The 12,795-nt window shown below is 45.8% G+C and overlaps 1 protein-coding gene across 2 annotated transcripts in view; it reads right to left on the reverse strand.

Annotated features, from left to right (window-relative positions):
* STARD7 (StAR related lipid transfer domain containing 7) overlaps positions 1-8,090 on the reverse strand; it is a 31,569-nt gene extending 23,479 nt beyond the window's left edge. Inside the window, exon 1 of one of the 2 annotated variants that reach the window (XM_038384781.2) lies at positions 7,596-8,090. In XM_038384781.2, the coding sequence (XP_038240709.1) occupies positions 7,596-7,978 (383 nt within the window). In that variant the 5' untranslated portion in view covers positions 7,979-8,090. The remainder of the gene's footprint in view (positions 1-7,595) is intronic. The other variant, XM_043502893.1, reaches the window with a different exon arrangement.
* Positions 8,091-12,795: the final 4,705 nt, after the last annotated feature.

The raw sequence follows: 12,795 nt of genomic DNA on the forward strand, positions 1-12,795 counted from the left end.
CCTGCAAGTGAACCATTTTCACCCCTTTAACTATGCTCAGAGCAGCTCCAAATCAGAGGCTATGTGAGCCCTATCAATTCCAACATCTGCACCACTGCTATGAACGATATAAAATTAACTTGACACACATTAAATGGATTAAAACCTGCCGGATAAGTCTCAAGATGTATCTAAATGGGGAACTGTCTTCAACAGGATACGTTTCCAGTAGTGTCCTGCAGGGATCAGTCCCTGTACTGTTTAACTAAATTTTTATCAATGACCTGAAAGAAAACCAAATCATCAGTGATAAAATTGGCAGATGACAAAATTTAGGGGAGTGGTAAGTAATGAAGCGGACAGGTCACTGTCTCAGCATTGCTTGGTAAACTGGTACAAACAAACTATATGCATTTTAATATGGCAAAATGTCAATGTAAAAATAGATCTAGGAACAAAAAACACAGGCCACACTTACAGGATGGGGGACTCTATCCCAGGTAGCAGTGACTAGCAAAATATTTGGGGGTTGTGGTGGATAATAAGATGAAGTATGAGCTTCCAATCTTATGCTGTGGCCAGAAGAGCTAATGCAATCAACGAACAGGAGACTCTTGAGCAGGAGTAGACAGGTTACTCCACCTCTGCATATGGCATTGGTGTGACTATTGCTGGAATACTGTGTCCAGTTCTGGTGTCCACAGTTCAAGGAGGACATTGAAAAACTGGAGAGAAGAGCCACAAGACTGAGGGCTTGTCTACACTACGCAGCTTTTTAGCAACAAGGCTATGTCAACATAGCCTTGTCACTAAAAGTCAGCGTTTGTGAATTTTCTTTTGCAGTATTTTGTTGGCACTTTTGCTGACAAAATACTTCCACACTGCCGCTTTTGTCTTTGGCCGGGGGTGGGGTATGTGTGTATTAAGCACCCGCAAAAGAAAAAGTTTTGGCGACAACTGTGCAGTGTAGACATACCCTGACTAAAGGATTAGAAAACCTGCCTTACAGTATGTTTAGCTTAACAAAGAGAAGGTTAAGGGATGATGTGATTACAGTCTAAGTATCTACATGGGGAATGAATATTTGATAATGGGCTCTTCAAACTAGCAGAGAAAGGTATAACACGATATTCCAATCGCTAGAATTTGAAGCTAGACAAATTCACACTAGAAATAAGGTGTACATTTTAAATAGTGAAGGTAATTAACCAGTGGAACAATTCACCAAGTGTCATGGTAGATTTTCAATCACTGACAATTTTTAAATCAAGACCAGATGTTTTTCTAAGAGATCTGCTCTAGGAATTAATTCAGGGAAGGTCTCTAGCCTGTGTTATACAGGAGGTCAGAATCGATGATCATAATGATCCTTTCTGGCTTGGAATCTGTGAATCTTATTCAACTGAAGGGAGAGTTGTAGGTAGGCAGGATGCAGTTGCCCAAAACAAAGTATAGCCAGGACAGCAGGGAGACTAAGTTTCCTTAAAAATTCCCTTTTAGTTTGTTTTTTGAAGGGAGGGGAAAAGCCTGGTTGCAGTTTGTATTTCTATAAATCATACAAGTCACTTCTGACCTTGGCACCAGACTTCAGCCGGCACCTGGAACAGATAAAGTGTCTACAAAACCAACTTGGCAGAATCAGTTTAGAAGGTTCTCAAACTAGGCCCCCCCCCTTCCTGGGTCACTGTTTGCCTGATAGCAATCTGCAAAGGTCAATCAAATTGCACAAATTACCAAAGTGAGGCAGCAGCCTACATTCCCCTATAAAGTAATTTCTGGCTGGCAAATAAATACTCTGGCTGCACTGTTAGGGTGCCCAGCAAACAGGCTGCAGAATGAGACAGTCCCTGCTGCAGCATTTACAACCTAAAAATAAACCCAGAAGTACAGCAGATGTGCAATAGAGCTTCCAAACAAAATTCCAAGAGTTCTGCATTTCTTGGTTGGGAATCTGCTCCCACCGCTCCCCAGGGAGCCAGAAACTGCCTGGACAATTTATGCAGGCACTCTACCACTCCATAGATAGTACCATCAGCGAAGCACTCATCTCCAGCAGATAGTATTTCCTACAGCACATCCCACATGACCTGATGGGCAGCTAACTTGGGGCTAGTCAGGTTTCAAGATTCGATGCGTCACATATCTGAAGGCTCACCAGTGGAAGCTCCCAAATACAGGGAGTCCTCAGACCTGCGTCGGATGACGCTTTTCAACTGACTGCCCATTTCGCCCCACGATACTTGCTTCGCCCTTACAATGCTCGATTTGCATAAAGTTCGCTTGAAATCACTTCCACTTCAATACTAGTATAACTCAACTAGGAAGCGATTGCTTCTGGCTGCCACCTGTTTTTGATTGGCTGAGCTCAGAACTGGGAAGCCAACAGTGACTGGCCGAGGCTCAGCATGTGTGCTGTTCTCCCTGGCTTTTTGAGCCTGTGTTGCTGGCTTTCAGCGCAGCATGTGAGAGTTTATATGTTTATTTGAATGCTGTTTACAAAATACAGTGTACAGTAAATATAGATGACTAATGCTGCAACATCAATGTAATTCATTTAGTACAAAAAAGTGGGCTATTGTGGTGAAAACAGTGTATCAAGCCTTGGTTCAGGAACCAATCCCCCCTTCATACCATTGATTCCTATGGGAAAAGCAGTTTCAACTTGCAACGTAATTCCGAAGACTCCCTGTATGTAACAGATGACATGTCACTCTCACCATCTTTCACTCTGAAAATAGGTCAGATCATCTGTACCCCATGTTCATCTCTCTTCATTACATCCAAAGCTGTGGCTAAGGTCTGTCACTATTCCCAGACAGTCTATTTAGGAAGCAAAAGCATGCAAGAAGATAATCAGATGCTACTGTAGAGATATAACATAGGGGGGAAGAAGGGAGGAGAAACGCGATTTCTAATGACTATTCAGTACAGACCTACTTAAGGTTTTTTATAACACCCCAACTCAGGCTCTTTTCTAGACAGTCATTTATTCTCTATAAAAGGTCTCACATTGAGTACTAAGTGAGTATTAAAGGCCTGAGGTCTAGAACCAAGGACACTCAGGATGAAGCCTGCCACTCTAGCACACCAGTTCCCACAGAGCACTGGCTAGAGGCCCACAGAGCTGGATGATCCCATGGTGCTGGCTGATTCTCATCTCCCGCTGCTACTCTTCATAAAGAGGTAACTCAAAATCCAGCACTGCCCTAAGATTATTTTCTGAGGTAGGCATTTGCTGTATATATAGGACGGTATGTGATTGCAAATGTGGTCTGAAAGGGGAAGTTGCCCATGCAATTAGGAGCGGGAAGAGAGGTCTCCAGAGAACAAACTGTGATCTACACCAAGAGTTTGAGAAGAACTCAAGTCCTAACTCATGCTGTTCTTCCATATAATCTTTTAGAGGCGGGCATCAGAACAGAGCCTTACAAAACAGGACATGGGAGTTATGTGCAGCAGGCAAAAACACAGCTGTGCAGAGGCTTGCCATGAAGGAGCACACCGCACAGGCAAATCATTACTTACAATAAAGCATCATTCTTACCATGGAAAGTCCTACTCAAGTCATGGTGCAGGTGAGACTGTGTGGCACAAGAACAAGGCACAGTAATGCTGTCTGAAGTGCTCATTTGAAGCGCTCAAAATGCTTTACCAATGTGAGTTAAGCCTTTATTTCTGGATTGCTGTGCACAGCAGGATTTCATAACTGATCTACTGTATTAAGGACGCAATGTGGATAACATTACCAATACTGAGAACGTGTGAGCGTGTTGGACTTCTGCACCCTCACCAAAATTACAAAGATTACTCCACCCTTTTCCCCCTCTTTTCTGCCTCTGTATTTATTGTTTTTTATGTTTTATCTGTAAAGCATTTGCCCTATTAATACATGTGCTTGCTTGGAAGAACTGCACGGTGACTGGTAAAAACATCAGCACTGTTCTCTGAGGTAAAGCACAGACCAGGTGTTGGCCTTTTGGCAGACTGGCTTACTGGGAATATCACAGTACAGATCAGTGGTGCAGCCTTAAAATCCCCAGTCATGGGGGGAGAGGGTCTCTATCCACGAGAGGTGATGGCTGGAAGTCTGAAACCTTGAGGGACCATGGAGCAGGAATACAGGTGCAGTTACCCTGAAACTCTAACAATTATTACCCTCATCTTAAAGATGGGGAAACAGGCACTAAAGCCTAGTTTTCCAAAAGTGACTAGTGATTTGGAATACTTCATTTTTTGGGATGCCAAACATGAGACATCTTGAAGGGGGCTGATTTTTTAAGAGCGGTGACTCGGCATTTGCACAAGGTAACACAGCAAGTAAAGTGATGGAACCAAGAATAAGATGGAGGAGTGTTTAGTACCAGTATTCACCACCTATAGTCAGTGGTGGATTAGCCATGGAGCCAACAGGGCCAGAGCCCAGGGGCCTCAGCATATCCACCCCTCCCCCCTGCAAAATGGACAAGGCCCCAAGCCCTGACAGGAGCACCGGGGGGGGGGGGGGGAAAAGAGGAGGGAAGGGGTCTGCAGGAGGAAAGGGTGGGGAGGAGCCCATACTTGCTCTGGCCCAGGGCCCCACAAACCCCTAAGCCACCTCTAACTATAGAATTTGTGGTAATTTTGGATTGCTTGCTCATTATTTAAAAATATAAGTTTATATATAGCTTAGTGCTGTACAGTACATTAAAAACACCTATGTTCTTTACGTTTCTTCCTAACATGATAATCACTGCATGCGAGACTCTTAAATTGTCCCTTTTCAGAAGTTGCCACAGGAGAACGCTGTCTTAAAATGCAACTATAAATTCTTGTCCGAGATCTGTATTTAGATTTGATCCTATAACGTCTGACACCAATTTGAATGTTTTAGATCAGTTATTAATGAATAGATCTTTATTTTTATTTAAGCTGCTCTAAAACTTCATGAGAAACATGACAGTAAAACAGGATTATGCAGAGGAGTACATTCACATAAGGGTATTAAACAGACAGAGGCCTGAGAGTTAAAATTGTAGCATTTGTACATGCAGGACCAGCTAGTAAAAGTACAATCTCAGCAAAGAACTAGAAGAGGGCTGCTGGGAGCCAAAAAAAAAATGTTTTCTTTTTTAATTTAAATCCAATATATTTTTCTTTTTTTATAATAAACCAATTTCAAATCAAATTTGATGCTATGAAAACCTATATTAAGGCCTTAATTTATTATAATCATTTAAATACAAATATTCAAATGGCACATTTGCTGCTGAAGTTTTAAAGAAAGTCAAACTACTAGCTTGACTTCAAAAGTTAGAATCAGGGGGAAAAACATCATCTTTATAGAGAAAAGCAGCCTTTAACTCAAAGTTTTGATAGAGATTCATGGACTCATTTGTATTTAAATGTTGAGAGTATAGTAAATGTAGGCCTTATCTGAATTTAATACAAAATATGCTATTTTCAACAGATTTTTTAAAATAAAACAAAAAATTAAACAAACAGATTTTTTTTATTTAAAAAATAATCAATTTTTATCCACTCTGGTAGGAAATTCTGGTACTAGAAAAAAAGTTAATCAAGTCAGTTCTATAGAGAAGGAAAAAAAGATTACTATTCAGAAATGTGGTTGAACTTTTTGGAGTTTACTGGAACAGTTCATCTCCGACTACCAAAGCTGATAGTTTTCAAAACATGGTTGCTTGTTTTAAAATACTAAGGAAGGGAAAAGCCCCTTCAACAATCATCAAAATTAAACTAAATATTAAGGTATTAAAATAAGGAAAATAGATATGAAGTAAAAGTAGAAAAGCTCAATCTCAGAGTTTTAATGGGCCAACTAACAGGTTATGCATCTAAATGTAAAAAAACCAATGTGATATTCGAAGACTTCAACAGACAAAACAGAAGAGGAAGAGCGTAGAAAAGTATCAACCATAATATGTGATCAATACCACAAAGCTGAAGAGAATGACTGGTAGCTCGTCTCACCAATACAGCTTTAGGGACTTCCATAAGCTAATATATATACACGCACACACACATATATATATATACACACACACACACACACACACAACACATTTTCTCTCTGTTTAAGTTGCAAGACAAGTTTCATGAGCTTTCCGATACAAAAGAATGGATCTGTTAATAAATATGAAAATGGATCTGTCTGTTAGAAGATTCACGACCTCAGCCTTTCAATTAATTTTAAAAGACCAAATCCCATAAACGTTTAAGCATGTTAATAACTACTGTATGGTCCCATAGGTAGCCTTGATGGTATGCCTGATCCAACACCCATGTAAGTCAATGGAAAAATTCCTATTACTTCACCGGGTATTGGATGAGGCACCACCTGCCTACCTGTTTACAACATTGGGTCCTAAGAGAACTCATGATGCACACTTGAGCCCCTCAAAAGAAATAGGAAAAAGACAACATTCTCAGTATTTCAAATATATAAAAAGCCATGAAGAGTTTTGTTTAACCTTTAATAGACAAAGTATCAAGGACGGGTGCAAATGCAAAGGCTATTTCACTTCTAAGAGTTTCTGTGATTTAACAAAAAGAAAAGGAGCACTTGTGGCACCTTAGAGACTAACAAATTTATTAGAGCATAAGCTTTCGTGAGCTACAGCTCACTTCATCGGATGCATTTAACAGATTGCATAATATAATGTGTTTAACCTCTAAGAAAAGATGCAAACAAGTTTAAACATTTGGATAAGACAGCCCTGAGACAGGAATGGCCTTGACTCTCTGTACCTCCCTCAAATCCTTCATTCTACAGGCCGTTTCAAGCAAAAGTACCTCATCACATATCACCCCTCATCCATGTTTCTGGGGCCCAAACAATCACAAAACCGTTCATCAGATATTTAAAATATGAACTGCCCCTACTCTTGTTATTAAAGAATGGATATATTTCAGCTCAGAAGCTAGAGACGGAAAGGATCTAGCCAGTCATCTCATCCATCCATCCCTGAATTAGGACCTTCATTTTCTAGTGCATTAAGGCAGCGGCTCTCAACCTTTCCAGACCACGGTCCCCCTTTCAGGAGTCGGATTTGTCTTGCATGCCCCCAAGTTACACCTCCCTTAAAACCCACTTGCTTACAAAATCAAATATAAAAATGCAAAAAAAAAAAAAAAAAAAAAAAGTCACAGCACGTTACTACTGAAAGTTTACTTTCTCTCTCTCTCTCCCCCCCCCCTCTCATTTTTATCATACAACTATAAAATAAATCAACTGGCATAAAACCAGTGTACGTAGAGCAGTATAAACAAGTCGTTTTATGAAATTTTAGTTTGGTAGGGACTTCGCTAGCACTTTCAATGTCGCCTGTTGTGCATCTAGGCAAATATCTAGATTCCCCCCCGCGGAAAGTCCAGTGCATGGCAGGGTGGGGGGAGCGGGGGGGGGGGACCCTGCATGAAGTAGGGTGACCAGACAGAAACATCGGGACGGGAGGGGGGGGGAATAGGAGCCGATATACGAAAGAGACCCCCCCACATCGGGACTGCCCCTATAACGCCAGGGCATCTGCTCACCCCAAGGCAGCTTCTGGGATACTCGTGCGAAGGCACATGGGCCCACAGGCTCCCTCTTCCCGATCCCTGGGGGCCCCAGGACCCACCTTCGCAACTCCTCCTCTCGGATCCGCTCCTCTTCCCACAGGAAGACGCCGGCCAGGGCCGCCATCAGCTTGCAGGCGCCGGCGTGGCGGGCCTGGAAGCGGCGCCACAGGCAGCGGAAGAGGCTCCAGCGCGCCCGCTCCGAGTAGATGTCGCCGTAGAGCTGGCCGACCTGCTGGGCCCGCCGCACCCGCTGGCCGGTCACGTAGCTGCACTGGCTGGCCAGCAGGGCCAGGAGGCTCTTCGGGCCGGGGCATTTCTCGGGCTCCTTCTGGAGCCAGCCCAGCAGCCGCTGGTAGCGGCTCCGCAGGGCCTGCGCGGGCCCCGAGCGGGCGCCCCACCAATAGATGCCGGCGGGCGGCCTCCGCTGCAGCGGGTGGAACATCCCGGCCGAGGCGCGCGGCCTAGCGCGAGAGAGCAGAGCCCGGCCCCGCCGCCGCCGCCCGTCGGGACGTTAACCGCTACCGCGCGCGCGCCGCCTGCCCCCGCCCACTGTCTGTCTGTGGCGCACGCGCCGGCCCCGCCCCCCGGGCGGGCTCGAGGGCGCCGGCCCCGCCTTGTGAGCCGGCGCGGGCGCCACAGCAACGCCGTCCCTCGTGCACCCGGCTCGTGCACCCTCACGCCCCGCGCCCTAGGGATCTGAGCCGGGCCTCCCGCGCACGCCCGGGGCGCGGGGCTCGAACCCGTGACCTCTGCCTGGACGGGCCAGGCTCCGACCCCCTGCGCTATGGGGCCGGGCCCCTGGGGGACGAGCCGGGGCCAGAGAAGCCGCATCGCCCGGCCCGGCCCGCCTCCGTCCCCCCAGCAGGGCGCCTCCAAACACCGCTGCCCGCGGTGGCCGGCAGCCCCTTCCCGCGGAGCTGGGAGGTCTTCGCCCTGCCCTAGTGCTGCTGCAGCCCTCCCGAGCCGGCCGCTTCCTCCCGCCCCGCTGTCTCCCGGGGCATCCCGTCGCCGCACTCCTCGTGGGCCCGGGGGCCTCGCAGCTGAGCCGCCTCCGCCAAGAGCCTCGAGTCTGGCTGCCGAGAGACTCCAGCAGCAGAGAACGCCTCGGCCTCCCCGGGCACCCAACGACAGGCCTCATTTCTCCACCCGCTACTGTATTTTCCACTCCATGCAGCGGACGAAGGGGGTTTTAGCCCACGAAAGCTGAGGCCCAAATAAATTGGTTAGTTTCTGAGGTGCCCCAAGGACGCCTCGTTGTTTCCTCCTGCCTGGCTTTCTTCAGCACGGACATCCAGACTGCATTCCTAGCAAGTCACAACCAGGATCGGGGAGGACGCCTCGAGGGTCCGGCTCCATCTCTGGGCCTGACCTCCACAGATGCAGGCAGAAAAGAGCAAGCGGCAGAGATGGCAATACACCTTTTTCCTCTCATTGTAGATTTTTCCTGCTGTGGTACCTAGAAAAGTGCTAGAAAAGTCCCGCTTCTGCCTTTCTCTGTAGGCAAACTCAACAAACCGATTCCCTTTGTCTCCTAACTGTCTTAGTCACTGCAACTAGAAAAGGAGTACTTGTGGCACCTTAGAGACTAACAAATTTATTAGAGCAACACGGCTGCTACTCTGAAACCAGTCACTGCAACTATGTGCCTATAGTTTTGGTGCACACTATTAGATAGCTGTCTTATGCCACCCCAGAAGTGGCTGCATAGCAAGGGCAAGTGGAGTGATCTATTCACAAAGACAGGGTGTATGTCAGCACTGAAAGGTGCAATATGAAAATTAAGCCATTATGAAATGGGACAACTAATTGGAGTCCAAAATCCCACCCCTCAAACCATCTCAGAGTTTTATTATCTCTGAGTAAAAGTAAATGGAGGGTGAACTCCTTCCCCCAGGGCAGGACAGTCCTCTGGAAAGATTAACAGGTTTCAGAGTAGCAGCCGTGTTAGTCTGTATTCGCAAAAAGAAAAGGAGTACTTGTGGCACCTTAGAAATTTGTTAGTCTCTAAGGTGCCACAAGTACTCCTTTGCTTTTTGGAAAGATTAAAGTACACTACTGTGACAGCATGAACCAGGTGACTGATTTCCCTTCTTCCTGCCACTCAGAGGGCCATGTGGGGCTGGCGGCTATCCATTAACCAACCTAAGACTGAATATCCTCTTATGAGAAGGTAAAGCACTCCCTTTAAAACGGGAAACCTTCAAGTGGAATAGAGGAGGAAACCCACAGTTGAAGACTAACTCCCCTTCTTTGTCTATGGTTTCTGGAGCAGGGGCAGCCTCCACTATGGAAATCCTAGGCCTGAACAGACATGGACAGTAAATTCCCTTCCCCTCAATCTAATGGTCTGTTCACCTCCAAATCCAGATTCACTGGTGCAGGTAGCAAGAGGAAATGACTAATACGGTTCATTCTGATCCAGTTACACACAGTGGATATCACTGGTGCTAGCTGAGGCAGAGAAGGGGTCGCCCCATTTCAAAAAAAGATATATTGGCATTGGAAAAAGGTTCAGAAAAGGGCAACAAAAATTATTAGGGGTATGGAATGGCTTCCATATGAGGAGCGATTAATAAGACTGGGACTTTTCAGCTTGGAAAAGAGACTACTAAGGGGGAATATGTTAGAGGTCTATAAAATCATGACTGGTGTGGAGAAAGTAAATAAGGAAGTGTTATTTACTCATAACAAAAGGACTAGGGGGCACCAATGAAATTAATAGGTAGCAGGTTTAAAACAAAAGGATGTATTTTTTCCCCACACAGTGCACAGCCAACCTGTGGAACTCCTTGCCAGAAGATGTTATGAAGGCCAAGACTATAACAAGGTTCAAAAAAGAACTAGATAAGTTCACGGAGGATAGGTCCATCAATGGCTATTAGCCAGGATGGGCTGGGATGGTGTCCTTAACATCTGTTTGCCAGAAGCTGGGAATTGGTGACAGGGGATGGAACACTTGATGATTACCTGTTCTGTTCATTCCCTCTGGGGTACCTGGTATTGGCCACAGTCAGAAGACACGATGCCAGTTGGATCTTTGGGGGTCTGACCCAGTATGGCCGTTCTTATGTAGTTTCCTGCCCTTCAACAAAGGCCAAGCATTTAGGTAGCAGGTTAGTGGAGAGGACCCTGAAGGATGCCATCCACTGTCAGTATGTGGAAAACCTAAAACGGAAGCCAGACCAGGGCAAGGCATTAAAGATGACATGCAAGTGGGATGCCTGCAACCACTTCCTCCCCGCTTCATCCGATTTGCCGACTGAAGGTTCCATCCACAAGGTCTGGCTCAACTGTGTTCTGCTGAACGGAGCCGTCCACCATAAGAATTGGGACAAGTGATGTAGGAAGTGTGGCTAAGCCAGTGACATTACCCCACGTCCTGTGTAGCTGCAAGCCCCATTCCAGAGGCTGGCAGCTGTGACACAATGCCATCCAAGATCACCTGGTCATCTCACCACCCGTAGGGAAGGTTGCTCTGAACTCCACCATCCCCAGAACCGACAGCCAACTACGACTGGACATCGCCACCACCGAGGACCGGAAGATCATCATGGTGGACATCAAAGTGTCTTTTGAGAACAGAAGTCTGGCCTTCCATGATGCCGAAGTTCATAATGTGGAGAAATATGCCCCTCTGGCCAAAACCTTGAGAGTTAGGGGTTACCAGGTTCAGATGTGCTGATCATCGGCACTTGGGGCGCATTGGACCCCAGTAAGGGGCGAGTGTTGAGAGAATGCGGAATTAGTCAACGCTACACTCAGTTGATGTGGCAACTCAGTGTCGGACGCCATCAGATGTTCGACGGACATCTGCATAGAACACATCATCAGACATCGGCAATAGCAGGAGGGATGAGCTGGAGTGCCAATGAGAAGCGCAGTGGGAAAAGTGACTCAAATACTTTCCTCATGGATTGCGTTTTCTAAAAGGATAACCTACCCTAATTCTCAACTACTAAGGGACAATCTTCACTCATTGATATATTTTTCTTTCCACAACCAAATCTCTGTACAACTTTTCATGAGTGACGAACCTGAATACTTGGATGCTAATGCCTAAACTGTATTCTTAAATGTCTTCACCTAAATTTGGGTTATTGCTGATTACGCACTCTATGTATCATATGACTTTTAAAAACAAACTTTGTATTTGTGGATAATCTAAGCACTATAACCAGATGTACAGACATTTTTTTCTCAACCTGTGTATTATATAATTTTAACATTAGCTTTAATAAAATTTAAAATCTAATAGCACCCACAGCTATGACTATGTTCTACTCAGCCCAAGGGATAGATTCAATCCATTATGTATAACAGCTCCCAGCAAACATAAGGCCCTGCACTCCTAGAGCACCTGATAGTCCCCTCACACTAAAGGTGCACCCTGAGAGCAGGATCAAACTCAAACAGCACTAGTATTCAATGTACAGATAGCCAGGATGAACAAACAGCTTCCTTCTCTTCTAGAGCAGCGATTCTCAAACTGTGGGTTGAGACCCCAAAGTGGGTCACAACCCCATTTTAATGGGGTTGCCAAGGCTGGCTTAGACTTGCCGGGGCCCAGGGCTGAAGCCTGAGCCCCTTCACACAAGGCCAGAGGGTTTCAGTCCGGCATGTTGGGACTCAGGCTTCAGTCCTCCCTCCCGGGGTCGTGTAGTAATTTTTATGGTCAGAAGGGGGTCGCGGTGCAATGAAGTTTGAGAACCCCTGTTCTAAAGCCATGTTCATCCACAATGCCATAGCAAAACCTGTGACTGATCCATGTTGTGTTGAATCAAGACTCCAACAGTTGGCTCTCCTTGATGCTTCAGTCTACCGAAAACCCCCAGCGTAAAGCTCTCAGCCAGTCATACAATACTGGACATGGAGTGAAAAGCCCTTTCTGAGCCCTGGCAGGCTTACAGCCTGAAGCATGAGAGTCAATCAGCCTTATTTTAGCATGATTGGGCCCAGCAATGAAATGTAAAGTAACAACCGCTTGCAGATTATAGTACAGGACTAGCAGCAAGGAATGCCCAAGTTTTAGCTCCAGCTCTGCATCTGTTATTTTTGGCAAGTCACCTAACTTCTCTTTTATCCTTTCCCTTCTCTGAAATGGAGAGGTTGCTTGTGTCACAGAGGAGTCAAGAGGCTTGTTAAACTGATCTTGCAAATGACAAGTGCCAACTACTACCAGAGTAACCCCTTCTTTCTCTTGTTCCTCAGCCCTGTGACAATTAATCTTGTGTGAAATAAAGAGTAAGGACTCCCAGGGGA

The sequence above is a fragment of the Dermochelys coriacea genome, chromosome 26, assembly GCF_009764565.3.
Source record: "Dermochelys coriacea isolate rDerCor1 chromosome 26, rDerCor1.pri.v4, whole genome shotgun sequence".
In the NCBI taxonomy this organism is placed as follows: Eukaryota; Metazoa; Chordata; order Testudines; family Dermochelyidae; genus Dermochelys; species Dermochelys coriacea.